The sequence below is a fragment of the Numenius arquata genome, chromosome 16 (genome assembly GCF_964106895.1).
Source record: "Numenius arquata chromosome 16, bNumArq3.hap1.1, whole genome shotgun sequence".
Classification (NCBI taxonomy): domain Eukaryota; kingdom Metazoa; phylum Chordata; class Aves; order Charadriiformes; family Scolopacidae; genus Numenius; species Numenius arquata.
In genome coordinates, this window is record NC_133591.1 from 10,479,513 (window position 1) to 10,502,286 (window position 22,774).

At 39.4% G+C, this 22,774-nt stretch overlaps 1 protein-coding gene across 1 annotated transcript; it reads right to left on the bottom strand.

The window, feature by feature from the left end:
* Positions 1 to 1,476: 1,476 nt before the first annotated feature.
* Positions 1,477 to 22,485, bottom strand: DGCR8 (DGCR8 microprocessor complex subunit). Its single transcript, XM_074159443.1, has 14 exons — positions 22,332 to 22,485; positions 16,025 to 17,032; positions 15,415 to 15,577; positions 14,348 to 14,490; positions 13,339 to 13,621; positions 11,525 to 11,722; positions 10,524 to 10,625; positions 7,783 to 7,881; positions 6,556 to 6,638; positions 5,276 to 5,376; positions 4,711 to 4,817; positions 4,365 to 4,492; positions 3,855 to 3,968; positions 1,477 to 3,554 (listed from the first exon to the last, which is right to left on the bottom strand). The coding sequence occupies exons 2-14, from the start codon at positions 16,745 to 16,747 to the stop codon at positions 3,471 to 3,473; spliced, it is 2,328 nt and encodes a 775-aa protein (XP_074015544.1). The 5' UTR covers positions 16,748 to 17,032; positions 22,332 to 22,485; the 3' UTR covers positions 1,477 to 3,470.
* Between the last annotated feature and the right edge of the window lie 289 nt (positions 22,486 to 22,774).

The following is a 22,774-nucleotide window of genomic DNA, read 5'->3' on the forward strand; positions in this document are numbered from 1 at the left end:
CCGTCTCACACACGTCAGAATACTGTAACTGCTCCTCTTATTTGGTTAACAACAGCGTGCCTTCTTGCACCTCACATCTCTTCCCTCGCAAAGCCAGGAGGCTGTCGCTTCCTGGATTTTACTCCAGAACCAAAGTACAGTCTAGAGAATTATTAAGATAAATCACGATGCTTTTAAATACTTGGATGTTACGAATGTATTTGTATAAAGCCTAACAGCGTCACAGGAAATTGGAAGTTTACATATGACAGTTAAGTTTATGCATAAGAGTCTTTCCAAACTTCTGAGTACCCAACTACTTCATCAGTTTTGTTTAATAAATAGGTAAGAAAAAGCCGGATGACTGGTGTTTAAATAGGTAGCATCTGACTAGTCACTGGAAGTCACAGTAAGTTTTCCATCGGTACCATAAAGATTTGAATGCACACAAATTTAATCCTTAAAGTCAATATACCACACTTTTGTCGAGAAGCACATAATATGCAAAGCAAAAACTGTCTAATTCCCAAAGGATGGAACAGTTCTGAAAAATACACTCCATCCCCATAAAAATACCCATCCTCCTCTGGATACAGAAGGGATAAATAACAAATACCAGTGACAAAAGCAGCAGCTGTTTTATGCATTCATACAATCAAGATCTAAACCTTTACAGCCAATTACCTAGAAAACACACAAGAGTTACACGACAAGTTTAGGATACATCTTGAACCACACCGTTAAGTGTTCATGCAGAAGCTGAAGTTAATGCAATGATCTATCCTCTATCACAGCAGCTCGTGCTCATGTGCAAATGCGAGACTGTTACACTCCAAATAGTAAACATTAACACACAAGAATACTTCACAACGACAGAAACAGCAGTTGTTTGTTCCAGCAGTTATTGCGCTATTTTCTGGACATCTCTCCAGATAAAGGCTGCAGCAAGGTCTAATACCATCTTTTTTTTGTGTTTCTTTTTGTTTAGAATGCATAATAGACGTTCTAGGCTTTGGTTCGCAATGAAATCTCTGGGTGTTTTAATTAAGGGCAACGGTCACCTTGTGATGCTGATAGTGGCAGACTGAGGTAAGAGCAATCTCTTAAAAAGAAGGGAAACCAATTTGTAAGCGAGGCATCTGTGGGTGTCCTGCAGGTGACCTGCAAACGCCTTGACATTCTGATTTCAGAAAAATAAAGAGATCTACAGGGGTGATTTGTCTTTTACAAGTGCCGTCCAAGTACAGATCTTTCTGCTGAAAACACGTAAGCTGAAGTAAAACCTACCTAAGAGAGGAACGCATTTAGGCATAGGAGATACAAGCCCTGTCTTTATGAGAAGAAAACACAAGAAAAAACCAACAAGAAGAGAGACAAACAGCAATCGCTGCTTGTCACTACTGCACCAGTTGTATATACCCTTCAAAAGATGGGGATTTATTAAAGCTATACAAAAAAAGCAGAGGCAGGTTTTTTTTTGTTTTTCTTTTTTTTTTTAGATAGGCCACTTCTTTAAATAATAGTTTATGTAGAGTCTTCCAACTACCCGTATCCTGTTATTACAGGATTACAACTCATGGAACTCAAAAGCTAAATATAATAATAAAAAATGGGTGAATTCATATTCGCAGAGACCTCTGAGCGTATCACTCCAACAGAGAACCAGGTAAGACTCCAAGGCTCCTCCTGTTTAACCTCAAACATTATATGCAACATTAGAGAACGTTAGTTCAAATATATTCCAAAACAATGGGCAATATTAAAAGGAGGTCTTACAATACTGATGCCAATATTGTTAAAATCCAGTAGGCACTAAATTCAATATACTGCAGCACTATATGTAACAGTAAAAAAAAAAAAACACCCAACCAAAAAGGCCCCAAACCAAAACCACCCCCCCCTCTAGGCCCCCAGATGACGCTCCAGGGGAGCACCCGGAGCTGCAGCAGCTCAAGGAGCTGAGCTCTCGCTCCCGCAGGAGCCAGGGGGGCACAAACCACTGACCCCCCCCACCAGCGTGGTCTGTGCTCTCCTCTGAGAGCCAACCAAAGAACCTGCAGTAAACGGCTCTTGGAGACCGACCGCAGTCACCCGGGAGGAACCAGACCCACGGAGCAGCGCTTCCACCAGAGCCACAGCCTTCCCTGGAGCCTCGGGTGCCGTCGGGAGCCCCGCCTCTGTTCCAAGGTTTGTTTTATAATAGTTGCATATTTGCCATTTGCTTATTTATCAGTATAACCTGTTATGGTCTCATTCTACTCATTACTCTATGTCATATTCCAACTCTACATTCTAGTGTTCATTGCAGAACTTACACTTTTTCTTTAAAAGCTAAAAATGTAATTAAAAAAGTAAAACCAAAAACTCCTTAAAAAAACCTAAATTGCTGCAGTTATTTCAGATTTCTCAGGGTTGCGTTGGTTTTGTTTGGTTTTTTAAAAAAAAAAAATTCTTTGCATTTATGATGCAAATTAATTAAGACTTAGTTGATCGAGTCAGATGTATTCTGACTCCAAACAAATGAGAAATGGTTTTATTGCTGGGAGAAGGGAGTGGAAGGACTTTAATCACCTCATTGGCAAAATATTTTCAGAGACTGTCAACCATCATCAGCTGCTTTTGGCTCCAAGCTTTGAATACAGCCTTTCAAACTACACTTTTCATTTTAATCAAATAAATAGGGCCATATTTCCCCCCCCTTTCTACTGATCTGTAAACTAACACAGGCTCTTCTCAATTAAAATAAACCCCAATAATTTTGGATATCCAGCCTGTTGCTCTTAACACTACCAGGTACACTTGTTCTTTTCAAGTAATCGAAAAAAAAAACTCCGCGTCCTGTGATCTGGAGTCACTGACCTGGCAGGAGACAACAAACAAACCAGAACAAAAGAAACAGCGTTACTGGCCTAATCCTATGGCATTAGGAACGTTGCTCATCTCTTCCATGTATTTGTCACCAAAGTGTCTTATCAGTGCATATTATTATGTGCTGAAATGCAACAAAACTTTTCACAAAAATAGTTTTAGGCATGTTCATACAAGAAGATGTACATATATTTCTTTTATATATACATATATATGAATGTGTATATATATATAATATCAGCTTCAACCTGTACATAGATATTCTGAATTTCATCCTTAAAACTCATCCATTTGAAACACCATGGATGGCTTTCCAGGAAAAAGTGCTTAATTGAGTTGATCCTGTGTGAACATGCCTGTCCTCTGTGCATTTGCCCAAGTAGAGATCTTTATGATCAATCCTTTAAACGTACAGATCTCAGAGGTATTAAAAACAAAAAAAAAAGAAAAGAAAAAGTAGGAAAAAGTAATATTGCCCTGATGATGCAAAAAGAACAATGCATAACTGAAGCAGCTTGGATTTTAAAAGTTATCTTGCATTCTGCAGCAAACAATTTTTAAATAATTGTTGAAAATCTCGTTCCTCCATGTGTGTTATTGCTCCCCACTCGTGAGTTCTCTCATTACACGTCAACGGTGCACAGAGGTTCACTGCCAGGCTGAGCCGACTCCACTATGGTCATCTTGGGCTTCTTTCGGGTTTCCTCCTAAAGAACATGAAACAAACCCCACCACACGGTCATAAAGAGACCAGAGCAACACCACACCTTTTTAAAGTTTTGAACAATTTCAGCCAAATTGATGTGTCGATCTTTGTGAAAGGTTAACTCGTTCTAATGGTAAAAATAAATTTACTGAAGCGGATAAAATTAAATTATAAGGATGAGAATGTCTCTAAAGGTAGCCCCCTCACCCCCTCAATATAAAGTTTGCAAAAATTCTAACAATGAGCAAGCCTGACCCATGGCATTCTTCCTGCTTATAAATACAAAAGAGCATGTACTCACTCTTTCTTGTGCCAATTTTTTCATTTCTTCCTGTAACTTGTTCAGGATGTGCAGATTTGGCTTGTTCTTTTTGGCGTACTGCTGAAGCTCTATCACACTTTTATCAGAGGTTTCCTGTTTGACAGAACCACAAGCAAAAATATATGAGGTTTCGATAAAAAAATAAGTTAAAATACAAGGAGCAGAAATTTAATCTGCAATAGTTGTACTTCCTTAAGCAATAACATGTATTCACATGAGTTGGTGAAACATTAAAGGAATGATTGTCAATGACAGCACTCGTCTCATGGCCTGGCGATAGCAAAGGTATGAGAATCAGTTCAGAAGAATTGAGAATTGCCCATCAAGCACACACTGACTTTACCGTGACAGAGAACAGCATTATTATGCCAAAATAGATACCATTAAAGCTTTCTTGTAACTACATTAAAAAAAAAAAACACCCAGAAAAATACAAAAGCAGAAATACAATCACAAGGTAAGTTACAATTAAACAAAAATCATGTTCACCTGTTTAACCATCTTGCTACTCTCTCTACCGTACATACGCAAAAGAGAGCCCCAGTTTTTCACATGTGGATGCAGTAGCTGCAGGATTTTCTGAGAAGCTAATTGTTTCCCCACTCTCTTATTTTTGCCTGTAAAAATAATCATGAAAAGGTGTCAATACTGGCACATTAGGTAAGTAGGCGAACACCAATATTTACTTGTATTATTCAAAACTGAGATACCAGAGAAGGGCAGAGTAAGTGTCTAACAAGCGTACAGAGCCCTGAACAAGCACCTACAGGACGGACAAAGGAGAGCAGGAGAAGAGGAAGACACCATCATTAACCACACCAAGTCCTGTACTTACACCAGCCTCGCACCGTGTGCTTGCCACAAGTCATGACGTATTCGCTCTTCTGATTTTTACCAGGAATCACTTCAAACTTTATGGATGTATCACCCATTCCATGGTTTCTTAAGCACAAAAAAAAAAATCAATATCATATACTAAGTAAAATTACAAACAACTGACATGGTTGCAGTTATCTTTGACAGTCATTGCAATGGAATTAGATACATTAATGATACATTTTAAAGACCTTAATTATAAAGAGTTCTTTTTTTTTGATCAGTAACTTGACTTGAATGGAAAGGCAAGCCTGTACAAAGGAGAAACAAATGTATTTATATGTCCACAACTAAATCCTAATCTCAGAAGACACAAACAGCAAATATGAATTAAAGGAAGATACAGCATGAACCAGTTCTGTCCATGCCACGTCTCTTACAGTCAGAGTGAGCACAGAAGCATGGCCAGCCCTCCAGTGTCCAGGGTAGAGACAAACACCATGGGTACCAGCCACCAAACCAACCATGTCCCCGACCCACACACCTGGACACAGCAGAACTTGCTCCTTATGCCACAGCCTTACCTTTTAAGGCACTCGTGGAGAATCTGATATGGAGACAAGAGTCCAGCTTTACTGGTGAGTTCATATACCCGTGAGTCCTCAATACTGATATGGTTGAAATACTACAAAGGAATTGAAAAGGGTTATTGGGCTTTTGTACAAGTAAGACCTCAATATTGTTCTTAACCCTCATTTCTCCTTTGCAACATCAAAAAAATTGTTACTCTGTGCTTAATACTTATTTTAAAATCCATAATGGAGTTATTTACGTGATTAGTTGTGGCAGTCTTAATGATGTTGGTATTTGCAGATAGAAATTTAAATAATTCTTTTAATTCCAATTTTACATTATATAAAATGGACATAAAAATGACAGTCTTACAATTTTTTATCATCCTTTCTCCCTCGGGACAAGGCTATTGTATTTGTTGTAACTAATTATGAAATTCTACTTAGCAAAATACTGATGTTTAATAAAAGAAAACATAACAGCTATTGGAACGTTTTGTATTTTTTTTTAGAAAAATGGAAAAAATTCTTTGCATTTTCTTAATGACGATTTCAATAATGTAGGATGTACAATACAGCTTTAAGTTAACGCAAGTGCACAAACAACTCATTCTGTTACATTTCTTAAAATAAAAAATTCATTTCAGGCTGATCACTGATTTTTCCTGTACTCCTTCCTGATGGTCTGTTACAAACTGCACTGGAAGTGGATGTTCCACCCATGAACTAGCTGTTTAATATTTCCCATACCTGAAAATACAGCACACGCTCTGTGCTTAAAGAAAATTTGCCTTTGATTGTGTCACTGCTTAAAGTGTCACTGCTTAAAGGCTGACATTTTAGCTGCCTGATCTGGCAATAAGTAGCTTCCCCAGGTAAGCGAAAGTGTTTCAGAAGCCTGGGCACTTTTAATTCTTACTTGATCTTCTAAGAAGATCACACAAACCCAGGCAATATCTAGCTTCGACCTTTTCAAGGCATCAACCAGAGGATTCCAGAAGCCAGGACACTGTAGGCAGCCTGGTGTCTTGGAACACTTCAGGTCTCCAGCATATGACCTGGTGTTCCAAGAAGGGACTAGCTCTCTGCACCACAGTAAGTTCACTGATCAGTTCCAGCAGAAAAAAAAATACTTTTATTGCCATAGATCTTGCTATAAATGAAGAATTTCACATTTCCATCTCACTGAGAAAACAACATCACGAATTTTCATTGGTATTTCTGAAACTGAAGGTGTCATGTTTTTAGAAACAGAGCCCAACAACGACAGCCAGCAAGCAAGAGTTCAGTACCTCAAGTTCTTCACTGTCTTTGGGCTTCTCCTCAGAGGTCTGTTTAACAAAGTCGGGAATAAGGATTTCCAGTGTAGCACGAGCTGCAGAAAACGATTAAACATCTTGGTTACGTTTATTTTAAACAATGACTGCAAAGAAAAACAGCAGAATGAAGCACCCCTTAAGCAAGCCTCACATCTCCCCTAGAAACATCCACTCATATTAGAGAACACCTCTACAGGTAAGACGTGCATCATTTTTTTTTAAGGAGTATATTCACTTGCACTTTAAAGGAAAAAAATTCTACTTGTTCAAGTTGATAATGAGTCTCACAACTAAATAACTAAGAAGAAACTGCTTTTTGCAAATGTCTATGAAAGGAAAAAAAACAAGTTTCATTTTAACAGTGACGTAGAGATCTTAAGACCTAAAATTAAACAGTTGTTACAAGATGAGCCCTAGTATCACATCACTGGGGCACTCAGAACCCTAGGACTGTCCAAAAGGCACGGCCACTATTTGCCTAAATTGTCACAGAAAAATACCTTTTTTACCATGCACAAACAATTATGGGCTGGCTTTGGGTGATTTAGCTGCACTGACATATTTCACAAGTGCAGAAAGTACCACAAGTACATTATACATTTTTACATGTGGAGAAGTTGTTTTTTCTTGATCCTTGTGCTAAAGACATTTAAATCTGGAGATCAATAAGAAGTTCTAATGTGTCAGATTCTCATCTAGATCTTAATTATCTGCATATTTATCACAGACTTACACAATTAGAACTAATTAATGAAGATAAGTACTCGGAAATCAGTAATCACACTTTAGTGCAATTGTTTTATTATCAGAAAGAAAACCAAACCAAACAAAATCTTGAGGGGTGGGGTTATCTGCACACCAGGTGACAGTATGAATATAAAACCCCCAACATGTTCTTACTGGTCTGATCATTAAAGACAGACACTTTTATGGGTGCTGAGTATACATCAATAGTTTACATGTAATCTGGTATCTGAGATTTCTTCATGGTTTTCTGTCCGAGTACATTCTTGAATTTAGCGTTGTCAGAAAAGTCTCTGCAACAGCATTTATTGCTTTCACCAAAAAGACATGAATGTACCTTCTTTGACTATTAACAAAACGATTCCTACTTACTACTGCAAATATGTCATCCTCAGCAGAAATGAAAACAGATAAACAATTCAGCAGTTGGTATTAAGAAAAAAACCCAAACGTTACCAGCTTTATTCTTGGCAAGTTTTTTGCTGCTGGCAGTTCCTGCCCCATATGTTACTCCATCAATTATCACCGAGGCTCCAAAAGGTTCACTTGGGTTCTCTGGAAACAGAGGAGAAAAAGAAAGCTTTTCAGAATTCCCAATGTAAAATACTCATCATGCACATGAAACACCACCACTATCAAGATTTGTTTTCCATTTCATTTCAACTTCAAGAGGGATGGAAATTGTTTATTCTTCAGGAAGACTGAAGAATTGATTACTGAATTGATATCAGAAACTAACAGAGTCTTCCACTAACACAGACTTACCGCCACGCACTTCGTGCTTCCAAATGAAGAACTTTTACACTTTAAGATCATTTGTAATTTGCCAGAAATCCAAAGTTAATTCCAAAGTGTTTGCATCACTCACACAGCGTAAATACAAGAGCTACACATTCTGATAATGACAATTCAGTTACATTATGTAATGCATATATAGGAATACCATATCTGTGAATAATTATAGATTCCACACTAAACTAAGATGCCTGACATGTAATTCCTTGGATGCTGACTGTAGGACTCAATCCTTTCAAGCCTCCTGCTCAAAAAGGTGCAATTGCTTCCTCTTCCATAAGATACCTCCCTCCCCCGAAAAAGGCCTGCCAAAAGCAAAAATGCAAGGAACATATGCTATTTGAAAAGCAGTCTCAAATGCAGCTAGAGAAGGCAGCCTGGCTGGAATTTACAGGAAAAAAAATACAATGTTAATTTGGTTCCAGTTATATTTATCATATATGTAACATCTTTAGATTCTTGATGAAGCATCAAGTGCATTCCCCCACAATATTTACCTAAAATAAATTTCTCCTCAAGCTTTTGCTTTTCTGAGTGCCAGCATCACTTACAGTCTCAGAACAGCCTAAGTCAGGAACTGCCAAACTACTTCTCACACCGCTGGCACACAATAAAATTAAAAGCTGTTTAAAAAAAAACTAAAACAAAAGACAAACAGATACCCACCCAGAATTCCCATAAATCCCGTACTAACCATGGAACAACATGGTCTCAGTAATTCTTTGTTACTTTTATTCCAGTAAAATGACGCTTCTATTTCCATTCTTCTAATACCATGAGCAAAACTAGTCAACATTTGTCCCAAATCAATTCCTACCAACTGCATATGAACTTTCCGCAGTCAGAACCTACCTAGTGATGTCATCTCCATTCATACTAAATAGAATTTATCAATGACCTTAGAGAGCAGTCACACAAGACAAATAGTCTACATAGCCGTTTCTGGTTTCCAGTTACATTTCTAACATCAAGTTATACATTTTATCAGCACAATTATCTTAGGATGGACTGGAATAAAATATGAACCTCCATAACACAAAAACAATCATAACATCCGGTAACTTGGATTTGCTTACAGTAAAGTATTTTAAAACTCTACGTATCTAAAAAACCTACTATATTTTCATTTTCAACTGGAAGAAAACCAGAACAGAATAAAACCACAAGAATATCACAAATTACTGCAGCTTTAGAGAGGGTACATATGCATCTGCAGAAATCTTTCAAATTCTTAACAGCTTCATAATTGAAGGCCTAGAAGTTTCTCTTCAGAAACTATTTGGGTTTAGCATTTAACTTTTTTTTTTCAGGATTCTGATGATTCAATGAAACAATGCATGCCTTATAATTGTATTTTCTGGACAACAGTGACAAAAAAATTAAGCAAATATTAATTGTGCAAAATCCGCAAACTGTAATTGCCTGTATTTCATGGAGCAGGAGGACTTGGGGGTGTTGGTGGATGAGAAGCTCAACATGAGCCGGCAGTGCACACTGGCAGCCCAGAAAGCCAACCGAATCCTGGGCTGCATCAAGAGAAGTGTGGCCAGCAGGTCACGGGAGGCGATTCTACCCCTCTACTCTGCGCTCATGAGACCCCACCTGGAATACTGTGTCCAGCTTTGGAGTCCTCAACACAGGAAGGACATGGACCTGTTGGAACGGGTCCAGCGGAGGGCCATGAAGATGATCAGAGGGATGGAGCACCTCCCCTATGAAGACAGGCTGAGAGAGCTGGGGTTGTTCAGCCTGGAGAAGAGAAGGCTCCGGGGAGACCTCAGAGCAGCCTTCCAATATCTGAAGGGAGCCTACAGGAGAGCCAGAGAGGGGCTCTTTGTCAGGAAGTGTAGTGACAGGACAAGGGGTAATGGTTTCAAATTGGAAAAGGGGAGATTTAGATTAGATATTAGGAGGAAATTCTTTACTGTGAGGGTGGTGAAGCACTGGAACAGGTTGCCCAGGGAGGTTGTGGATGCCCCATCCCTGGAAGTGTTTAAGGCCAGGCTGGATGGGGCTTTGAGCAACCTGCTCTAGTGGAGGTGTCCCTGCCCATGGCAGGGCGGTTGGAACTTGATGATCTTTAAGGTCCCTTCCAACTCTAACCATCCTATGATTCTATGGTGTGTCCTTTTAGATGTAAATGAGCTACATCCATTTTCACTTAGGCACAGTTGTCCAAGTGAAAAGCCATACTGTTATTTCAAATGCACGACTGCTCTTATCCTCAAGAGCCACATTTAAGATACAGAAAACATTTCCCACCTACAGTTTGACTCACAATAGGCTTTCAAGACATCCCCTAGGAAAATTGTCCCTTTTTTTTTTTAAATATCCAAACATGTGATAAGCCCTTCAAGAGCATGTGGTCGATCAAAAAAAAAAAAAATACTTAACAGACTTACCACATTCAAAGAAATTGTAAACAGGGCGAACCTTTAGGACTCGTTGCATATATTCATGCAGTATGCAAACTTCAGATTTCCCATTGGGATTAATGACAAATTCTACAAAAAAAGAGACAGCGGGAAGACAGCTGAGCAGTTCCAGTCTTCGATAGACAGTTTCTACTACAAATACATAAAAGACAAGCTACAAGGGATAAGTACTTGCTCAAGTTAAATGCAATGCCTTTGCATCAGATACGGATAAGTCTGACCTTAGTTTAGATTGTTTCAATGTGGCTCTAAACCTAGAATCTAAGACAAAGCCCATTACCTAAAAACTCCACTGCACCTCCCTGTAACAGGGAATGGTCAATGCGCAGCTCATAAGCTTCAATTCTGCTAAAGGGAAAAAACCCAGAAACATGACAAACTACAAAACAAGAACAAACCCCAAATCACAAGCCTATGGACATTTTAAATATCAAAGTGCAGTTAAACATACTACTCTGGCTACACAGCCAATACAGGTAAGAGCTAATTTGCCCAGCTTCTCATTAGACATGATAACCACTCCTCACACTGTACACACAGTTATTTAACTGCTTCTGTCAAACTGCTTTAATATTATATTTTTAATTGTAGGTTTTATTTTAGATCAATCTGGCATTTGTCCCTAATTTGGGACCAATTAGAACTGGCATAGAACTGAGAAGGCAATAGCACTGAGTGATGAAGCAGGAGGGTTTTCAGCAACAACCAACAGTAACAAGTAGCTGAAGGTAGTAACCAGTTACCAGGACTGCAATCTTAAATAAAAACCCTTTCATTTAGGGATTATTAACAGGAAGGGTATTGACAGTATTTTTCCTTTCTATGTAATATGATGGATCCACAAACACAATTCTAGTACAAGAAGAGAGTGGACTTATTACAGTTTGTTTTTCCTTTTTTTCAGTTGAGCTTAGAACTGCAATTAGTCTATGATACAGAATATTTGAACTCCAGGTAGGCAAACTAACCTTTCTTTGTAGGTGCATCTTGCACGGACAAGGTAATGAGTTTCTGATTGGCAGGTAGAATTGGCCGCTCAGATTCTGCCTGCTTCCGCTTCATTTCACGATTGAATTGCCGTCTCTCAGCCCAGGTTCTGAATTTTTTTACGGTAACTTGTTCAAAGTCAAAACGCTTTTCAAGATAGCGTCTAAAATCTTCCAGATCTAAGAAACACAAGCAAGTCACACTCTCTACCATTAAGCAAGCATTAAGTTCTATTTCCACTGTTTTAAACAATTATTTTTTTAGACTAGGGCCAAAAGTAGTGGCTTTATTTCATATACTCAAGGTTAGGATGCTATTTTATACTAACAGAACTAATTACAAGTTTTCTTGGGTCAAATGCAAAACATTCACACAAACTGGAAAACAAAACCAAAAAAAGAATATTTTATTCTGTCACTTGAAGATTTTACTAAGCCCTAACCAGCATAAATACCCAACACAGTTTGTTACAAACCAATAGTAATTGTTCTACTTAATCACCTATTCACATTTCATTAATTAAAGCAAGGTATACAGGGAGTAACAGGGGTTATGCCATAAGCCTTGGTTTCCTGAGGCCAAAACTGACTATTGCTTCCTATTTATTAAACAGCATCCCACGAAACACTACCTAATGATGCTCCATGAGTACCCGTTAGCCTCTAAACAGAATTTAACACATTCATTTTCACATAGAGAGTACTAAAAGACTGCCCCTCCCCTTGAAGTACAGCTGCTTCTCCCTTTATAGGATATTTCTGCAGATATAATCAGCAAAAATAAAGAGTAGCATCCCAAGATGTAAACAAGCAAAAGCAAGCTGCTGGCATTGTTTCCTTCCACAAGGAATCCCAAATGCAAGTCACACTTATACTTGATCACTCAGTAATTTTTTCAGTAATACAGAACAGATCCTATTTAAAGCGAGAGAGACAGGTGAACTTCATAGAAAATAAGTGCTTACTGGTTTTAGTTTTGCTGCTAAATATTAATGATTTTTTTTTTTTTTTAAATCTTTTGGCATGGTTTTCAGACTGAACAGGACACAGGTAACGACAAAGACAAGTTTTATGTTTAAACCCTATGAAGGTAAGCAGTAGTCTACAACCTGTACCAGTATTCTGAGCAGCAGTAATTTACGTGGACGACACTCTCAGGTCCCCAGTTGTGGTAAGCGGCACATGAGCTTTTTAAGGTCCTCTAAATTTGGTGGTGGTTTTGGTATGACATCTTTGGGCAGCTTTTTGTATAACAGCTATCAGAGTTGCACAAATAGAACGATGAAGCCCCATACCCCTCTGCACGAGTGCAATTATATTTGCATAACTTATTCTGCCAGACTTGTGCAAATAAGCAAATCTAGTTTTACTGCACCATTCATCTTATAGAGATCATACTGAAATAGACAATTCAGCCAGAGACTGCATAGAGAAGCCTATTTAAAGAAGTCACACAAACACACTTGACAACTGCAGTTTATATGTACTAAAGTCAATGGGACTAAACTTCCAAAATTTTCACATTTCTGTGGGTAAAACCTTTGCATGTGGACTCCCAAGTCTTCAGCAAAAATCCCCACTGTATGTTTCTCTTCCTGTTAAAAAAAAAAAATCAAAACTCCTTTTTGAGACTGGATCTACTTCTTCAGATCTTTGCATATGAAAAACTGTGCAGGAAGCATCAGACCTTTGATCTTGGGAAGATATTCAGTTGTCAAGTCTAGAATAAAGCATATTTATCCCAAAGGCTGTTATCCCAACTGTAGCCAAGAAAAGACACCGCTTTCCATACATACCTACAGATTCATCTTTACATACTTCAACTTTGGCCTTAACTTGTCCTAAGGCTCCTTGTGCTGCATCTCCCCCTGAGGGGTCTTTGTCATCTAAAGGCCCAGAATCAGCAGCAGTAGAGTCCGGTTCTTCTGTTTGGCAATCCAGTTCTGAAGATTTATCTAGATGCTTTACAGGTGACACTTCCCCATTTGGGGTTATGTCATTGTTTTGTTCCCTTTCCTCATTTTCCTTCATTTTTTTGTAATGCAAGCAGGGAATGCTACTGAGGGGAGGATCATGTTTCTGCAAATATAAAACGATACAGAAGGTTTCAGTACCTTAAGGTCACCAAAAACAAAACTCAAAACCAAAAGATGTGAACAACATGGAAGTTACTTTTATTTAGTCGAGGGTCCAGAGTCTCTTTGGTCAGCAAATCTTATTCTACTCAAGATGCAAGTACGTCCACTGCTGTCGTATCTGGGCACCGTGTAACACTGACACTAACCTTCAAGTGTGTTTGCTGGTTTAGATCCAAATTATATTCTGTTCAATTACAGGCATATACGACATGCTTTCATAGAATCCACTGAGCTCGCTTGGGGTTTAAGCCCATGATATTAAGTGCAATTTCTGCAGATTCCTTGGATTCAGGAACATCACATGCTTACTTCCATACATGTGGACCATAAGCCACAGCTCAGGCTAGTTTACAGTTGCAAGTAAGAGATCTAAATACATTTCATGGTGGAATAACACCAACGTTTTGCAGCCACATGATAGAACAATGAAGGCACCAAACAAGACCACCTCATTCACTTTAACCATCCAAACTCACTGGAAAAATGGAAAACCAAAACACCATAAGAAAAATCATACCATGTTTCCAGGAACAGAGGAGTTTATTTTGCAAGTACCTTAAATCTAAGGCTGGAAAGAAGCTCAGTTAAGTAGAAAAATATTGAACTGTTGAGGAACATATCTGATTTTTAAATCTCAGTAAATATTTAAGTAACTGACAGCTCTCACCCTTATGCTTCCTGTTCCCAAGAAGTAAGGTCTAGACCAGGTAACAACTCTAGATTCTCTGTGCAGATATACAGGAATGCCCGAGTTATGGAATGTCATGATCCATCCATCTGGCAAAGGTTCTGTAGGAGGGCGGCCACGACCTTTAAAACAAAGAATCACTTTAAACTTGGGTAGACAGCTTAGAAGAACAGAAAAAGAACTAACATTTTTATTTTTATTGCTTTTTCTGTCTCAAAGGGTAAAATGACACTGAAACAAGACTAAAAAAGTTCTGTAGAAAGATTTTGTTTTAATAAAATAAATATGCTTCTAACCCACATCAAGTCCTGCAAAATTAGATTCCATTATGTTTTCAACTGAAAAGCAATAGTAGCACTAATTTTTATACAGACTTATTTCTTCACTTCACCAATTGATTTTCTCTAGCTTATTTCAGAATATAGTGAAGCTGTAAGATACTCCCCTAGAGCACGTTCAAATTTTAATTATAATTCAGACTATTTTCAGTTATGTTCTTCTGGATTGGTTCACAGTCTCAGTTCTTCTTTATTAGTAGGTTTGAAACATTTACACGATGAAACTTGATAAGGTAAGTGACTTTCCTTATGATTTTTTTTTTTTCCCCTAGGATGCATACATAAAGACTTCACATAGAGCAATTTCAACAACAGAAGTTATACAACTAAAGTAGGAAGAAGTTCACAATGACCACAAACAGTCTGCAGCACTTTTGCGGTACTGAAGAGAAATGGTAAGATCATCCTTGTTCACCGCCCCACCACCGAGTTAGTGTTCTTCATACTCTTTCACAAATCCACATACTAAAATAGATTCTCTTTACGTACAACATATGAAGATCAAGAGCACTATCAAAAAAATCAACTTCACTGTTGAGGAACATGGAAAAAAACGCATCCTACAATAAGAAGCCTTAAAACAATACAATTCTGTAACATTAACTATTTCACAAAAATTGCTTTCCTAAACTTTGCTTGCTGATATACTTTTGTCCTACAGATATAAGCCACACAGAAAAAACCCGTATTTAATGAACATTAACTTACTTTTAAGTACAGTTTTAATTTTGGTCATCATTGGCTGCACACTTGTTTCTCCATCAGACTGGTGATCACTTTCACCACCATATTTCTCATTTTCTAGTCTCCTTGTTTTAGGTGCTCGAAGACCCTCTTCCAGCAGAGCATCCACATCATTATCAAAGTCATCCTGAAAGAGACTTCATCAGACACCATCCTTCTGGGGCTACTAACCTCCCTTTCCCCTTGCAAAGAAAAAGCAGACATTTTCTCTATGTACTTCCATACAGACAGAAACTAGAAATTTCCAATGATCCCAGTAAAAAGACTGAAAAATAAGAAAATAAGTTTTCATAAGTGAGAACCGATATTTTTCATGATAAAACGAGCTGCAACTGTGTAAGAAACCTTTTAAATGTTATGTTTGAACAAGACTATAAAAGCTGACACACAACTCAGAAGTTTGACCAACATAATATACAAAAGTTTTCAGCCAAAGTTCTGTCTCAAAATTCTGCATTTTTTTACTCAAGTACTGCACATTTGTAGAACTGACTGTTTCAGTGAACATCTCTACATATTTTTTTCTAGCCACTTGGAAACCTCTTGCCCACTGAAAACCTGTGGATTTACTTACCTCATATGAGTAATTCAAGGTTTCTTCATCCACTTTATCTCTTTGAACGATCGCTTTAGATGTGAACCCTCCTCCTTCTTCATCTATTTCCATCAAATTGTCGGTAAAGTCTTCTAGCTCATCCAGAACAGCATACTCCACTCTCTTTTCCTGATCAATATCATTTTCATCATCCTTCTTGTCATCATTTTCACCCCCTACTCCTACAGCTTTACCATTACTACCACCAAAAGGACAAACATGCAAATCCCCATTTACATTATTAATACCAAAATCTGTATCTGCCTTATAATCCTGCTCAACTCCAGTGTACAGAACTTTCCTATCTTTGCTTTTGCAGCTTTCTGTAAAGCTAACACTTATCTTTACATCTTTAAGTAACTTAAGATCTGGGGTGAACTTGCGAACTGAAGGTGCATGACGAGCAGTTCTTGGGCTTTGGTCACTATTGTTAGGGTCTATTATAAGACGACTTTTGTAGCAGGCAGATCCCTTTGTGAGAAGCTGTGTTCTGCAGATACTGTGCGTGTCCCCAGCAGGGGTATCTGACTGTCCATCACCACCAGAGCCAACGTCCATTACCTCTGCGTCACTGGACGTTTGCAGGGGAGGTGGTGGAGGCTGTTCATTAGGCGGCAGAGGTGGGGGACAAGTATGATTCTCCACATTCATTTCTCTTGCAGGTTCTTTAGGGAGGGGTGGTACATTTTCATATTTCTCCATTTTTAAAACTACTGTTTTTTTAAAAAAACAACCACAATGCTTTAATAAATGTTTATATCTATATTCCTAACATGCATGAGTCCATCAAGATTGGTTTATCATGTTCTATTCAATATGCAACACTGATGATTCAGTTAAGCTGACTACATTGTTCTTTTCATTAATGTAGACAGCTTTCAGAATCACTGTCTCAATTATTGGAAATCACAATGCATTCAGCTTAAATAGCTGAAGACTAAGAGTGCATCTTCATTGGACAAGCAGGTCTCCCTTTCTTCTTTCAACCTACAAGAAGAAAAAAAAAAAGAAAGATCTTTGTCACAGAAAAAAAAAACCCAAACCAGAAATAGCATCCCAGTCAAAAAGGAAAAATGTCACTCCTTCCGGTGTAAGTTTCAAGTAAAAGTAAGAGTGACATTTTTACAGTGGCAAAAGCAGGGTATCTTAATACCCTTTCGAACAGGGCTGAAATTAGATTGGTTTTACTGCTCAGTCTGTATACTAGCACAAGAATTTGCTTACATGTAGTTCCCTGGATAATTTGTTGACCGTCCCTGCTTGGTAACCAGGCAGGGCATTAAGGACCAGACTAAAAACTGTGCATTTGGGGGAGATTCTCCCATTATTTAAAATATTCGAGCCATACTTACCCACGCAGCAGAAAGGATAACTAGCTTACAGTTAAAGACAATCTGCAACACCAACAAGATTTTAACAACTATCACCTTGTATGACGCAAAGTTTCTTGAAAGTTTGTTAGATACTTTTGAAATCTCATGGGAAGTTTTAACAGGAAATCCCATCATTTACTAAAAACTCACACCAAATGACTCTCTAAATAACTAGATTAGACATTTGATCTTACATTCCACACTGTTATGAGACTATGTATTTGTTATGTCTGAAGAATTCGGGTCTAGATACATAGTGATATTGCTCAAATTAATTCTAGAAGGCATTTAGAAGGCAGCGTTTTATTTAGGTAATTTAACTTGGCAAAAATATGCAATTGCTCCATGAAATTTTATGGGAGGTGAGTGGTGTGTGTTTTGGTTCTGTTTGTTTTCTTCAGGGTTTGGGGGGGGTTGGGTGTGCAGTTTGTTTGGGGTTTTTTGTTTGGTTTTTTTTTTTTACATTAACAGGGTTCTTTCTACCATGTCTGTGACGATCCCTTCAATTATACTTTTGTCATCTATGTAGGACTAAGCACCTGCGGAAAGGAAGCACAATTTCTTACCTGCTACTTTGGATTCTCCAAGTCCCTCTGTACCACCCCAAACAGGGCCTAAATCTTCCTATCAGCGTTACTCTGCCCGAGAGAGAGCTGGCTGAATCTTCTCTGTTCAAAGTATTTCCAGGTAGTAGGGAAAATCCACCCAAGAATTCTAGAAAGGTAAGCTCCAAGTCCTTAGTATTGCTATGTAACATTTGAAGGCAACAGGGCAGAACGTCTGGGTTGTCTTGAGGGACTTAGAGAAGCCAAATATAATTCCCTAATGTATCTCCACACCAGCCCAGACAGCACAAACTAACAGCAATATCCAAACACCAACTGGGGTAAGGCAGGAAACTGGGAATCAGGAATTATAATGGGAGCAATTAAAATTCAACAGCATAGAGAAGCTACCTACCTGGAAGCTGGAAGAAAGCAAAATATACAACAGAGGAAACTTATTTTAGTGATTTGGCAATAAAGTTTTTCTGGGGCAGCAGAGTAGTTCATATTTTGTGGGGTGTTGTGTTTTTTTTAACATCCTTGAAACTGACACGTTCAAGACTCTGAGCTTGACATGCATTGTAGAATTACTCAGGAAAAATACTCCATTTTGATAAAAGCTCTAAAATAATCCCATCTTCTCCGATACAAACATATCTTCCAAAACGAAAACCAGCTCATTCACCAATAGAACTGCTTGTTTTACATATTTAAATCCATTCCATCTTACAAGATGATCATACAATCACTCAAGCAGTGATCAAGTCTTCCTTCTTTCAACAGGTTCTGAAATACCTGATGTAATACAGAATGCCCCTAGAAATGTATTGGTCTAATAACCTTCCCCCTTTCTCATCTTCAGATTAAAAAAGAAATGAAAATGGTGAATAACAAATTGTTAAATTCAGCACAATAAATCATTAGTGTCTTCATTGTTAATTCTGAACAAAAGAATCAAAAGTCATAATGTAAGTTCACTTACACTATGTAAGTGAACTGGAAACTAAATGCCTAAGTAATCTAATTTTTCCACTTTAAGAGTCTTTAGAAGGGTCTTTAAAAGAGCAAACAATTTTTTACACAGAAATGAAATACTGAAATTGGTATTGTATAATTTGAAGGAGCGCTACCTTCCCATATGATCAAGGAGCTACCTGCTCCAACTAGAAAGACCATTTTTGAGAAGTCATAAGATACGATCATCAATGCAGTTCCCACATCCCCAGTATATGTCCTGCTCCTCCACTAAAAAGTGTTTTAACACCACCAATGTCTAAACACAGTAAATATTTATCAGCCTAGTTTTTGCAGTTCACTGATACTACACCTCTGCTCTTTGCGGAAAAGATCTCTTGATTATATTCAAGCACTACTAACAATGAAATTTTTGTTGGCCTCAGAATAACGAATAACATACCAACTCACTGCCGGGGATTGTCTACTAACTAGTACATGTACTGTGGCCAGAAAAAGTAGTAGACCAAGATGAGCTGAAACTAGCTTTTGTATTTCTAGCCATAAACCTGCCACATCCCTAGGGTAAGATAAGAGTTTGGCAGCTCTACAGCTACAGTGGGCTACAATACCTTTCTATAAGCTACAAAAAGCCAGGGAGAAGTAGAGTAACACAGGTCCAATTCCCATCTACTTTCTTGCCAACCAATATGCCCTTTTTATCAGGGTCTGGGAAAAAAACCAAAACCCACACAACAAAGCCAATGAAGATTTTTCCTTTAGATATTAGGTATTTTAAAAGACAGACAGAAGAGATGAAACCTGAAAGGATGAATTAGATGAGCCTGTAGGTTAAAAACAGCCAAACAGACCTTAGATCAAGGAAACCCAACAACCATGTATGAAAACAGACTTAACATGCTAGGTTATGTAATATTAGAGTACAAAATAAGTTAGTCTGCCTACTGCCATCTTTAACTAACTTGCTCTGAAAGAACAGATTTTATTCTCCAGGGCTCCACCAAGTTCCATCCACAGTTTCCATAAGGACTCCTCAAAAAGATAGGGAACACCACTGGCAGCTGCAACTGCCAGCATAACACAGTGAAGGAACTCTGGATGAACTGCTGGAAATATGAACGCACAGCTCACATTCTGCAGATTATCGATACATGGAAATTTCACATTTTTAACTGCTTGCTCATATTCTGAAAGTTTCATGTCACAGTAAACTCAAACAAACAGATACATGGTGGACAATGTAGCAAAGTGCACAGGTCCCAACAAAAGCAACCTCTTGGATGTCTTACAGATGTTCTATGAAGGCAGAAAGAAAAAAAAACAAACCAACAAACAAACTTCTTTGTTTAATATGTACCACTGCCGATTCCTGCAATCGGAACTGACAGATTGGGGTGGTGGGGTAGAAGTACACAGAGAAAAGTGTATCTCTTTTTCAAGACAGGAGAAAAACAGAATCTTAAGATTTGTAACCAGCACCACTCAAAGAGGACCTCCCTTCACTGTAGAGTATGTTGGCAGTTTTACAAGTAAGTTCAATGAAGAACATATTTTCTTCATGAATACCTGTAACTGCAGTCAGGAACAAGGAACAGCATACCACAGATTCTCTTAAAAAAAAAAAAAATCACTTTAAAAAAGCACTGGATTCCTTGTCAGAAACTGCTTACTTCACATTCAGTGAATCCCAAAAGGAAGAGTGGGTCCATATTCACTCCCAAATTTGCTATACAAGAACTTATTTTTCTCCTCATTATCAGCTTTAGAATAGAGAAAGATTCTGAAGGAAACAACCACTTTGTGCGAGTCTCAAGGCAGTCTAAGAAAATATATTCAGGGTCCAACCATAACATTATTGGTGGCAAATATAGACAAGGCCAAAGAAGTTATATAGTTCATAAGATTTCATTCCATTTCAGGACAAGCAGAGCACAGAATTTTGGAAAGGTACCCTCAGAAATGGCAAAGCCATCACTACTTTTACAGCTTGACCAGTTTTCTCGCAGGGTTTAGATGGTTTCAATTAACTGTGCAAAACAGGAAACTGTTTTAAAAAAACCTGCAAATCAGAGCCCAGGAAGAAGAGAAAAAATATTCTTGCTTTCACATCACAAATAGTTTCTTACTGGTAAAGGCAGTAAAAACAACAGACATAAGAAACTAAATTCCCCTCATTCTCTAAAAAAGCAAAATATTCTAGGCAGCACCTTTTGATTACTGGGATTAACTAGTGACCTAACTCCTCATTCAGAATTAAAAATAGGAACCCTTAAGTTTAGTTACCTAAACAGAAGGGAAAAGAAGTATGCTTACAAAAGAAAGATTGGAGCTCTAACTCTAATGTCTGTAGCTCACAACCAAAGGGAGTAAAGAAATTGAATGGGTTCACCCAGCAAGCCCTCAATCCCATTTTATGAAGAAGTGATGCCTGAATGTTGGAGGTCCCACCCTCTCAGGGAGCAAAGAGACTTTACAGATAAATCTAAAGCCTAAGGAAGAGAGGTGCAAAAGAGAGACTTACTTTTCCAGCCAAATAAATCAAAGAAAGTTAGAAGAATAAACCTTTTCAAGGCTGAACAAGATAATTTAGAGGAAGATAAAGGTGTACTTCACTCTTAATAGAAGGAATACATGAAGAAGAATCCTGAGAGTTACAGGCAGGCACATAACCTTATCTTCACAATCCCAGCCTACCAGCACTGGAAAAAGTGAATGGGTGTCCACACACACGTTGGTGAAGGGCTGCCTTTTCTTCCTAACTTTGTAGAGGAGAGACATGCTCTTCTCCCCTGTACAAACCGATGCGTCTAGTCCAAGTCCTCCCTCTCAGCCTCTCTTTACCCCAAGACACACACACGTACTGTGAGACACGATGCAGCACAGAAAGCCCCGCCAGAGTTGATACTCCCCATCACCCCACCGACAAGGGGGTGTACGAAAGGATAGACAGACATGGCGTTCCCTTCCCTTCTACTTCCCTGAATGCAATTCCACGGCGGGAGCGAGCAGGGAGGCGACCGGGGGCGGGCGGTAAAGAAAAAAAAACACACACACCCTCACCCAAAAAACTGTAAACAACACACAGCTCTGAGGGAAGGAAGCTCCAAACGGGGGAGAAGCGCCTCACGGCACCCCCCCATCCCGGGAAGGGCAGCCCCCGGCCCGCTGGAGCCACAGGCTGTCGCTGTGTTCGCCTCCGCTGCTCGGGGAAAGGCCCCTCACGGCTCCCGGAGGAGCGGCGGCCACACGGTGCCGGCGGCGAGGAGCGCGGCGGGCCGGGCGGCCCCCGCAAGCGCCGCGGCCTGTGGGGACGGAGGGGGTTACTGCCCGCGCGGCGGCGCACAAGCCCACCCGTGCGCACCCTCCCCATCGCCCCACGGCGCCAGCACCCACCTGAGCCATCCCCGGCGTCCCTGTCGCTCCTCCGCGAGCCGAGAGGGGGATAGAGAGGCGGAGAGTGAGCTCTGCCACTTCACGAAAACCTTTCCCCACTCCGCGCTGCTGCCGCCATCTTTAAACGCCTGCTTCGAGTCGCTCCAGTCTCCGCAGGCGGGACTCCGCCCTCGCCGAGCCAATTGCTTTCCCAGTCTCTTCTGTCACGGATTTGAAATCTCGGTACCCATTGGTGAACTCCCTGGCATGTTAACTCGCTCTGCCAATAGAGACGCGAAAGGCACACGCCCTCACAGTAGCAGGCCAATGACAGGGAGGTGGAGGCGGGACTTGACGGCGGGAGGGCGCGGCCTGCCGTGATAGGGCCGTGCTCCTTTGTCTGGTGTCGGGGGAAGTTGCTGCGCCGGCGGGCGGCCCCGGGAAGCCCCGAGCCGGTTAACGCC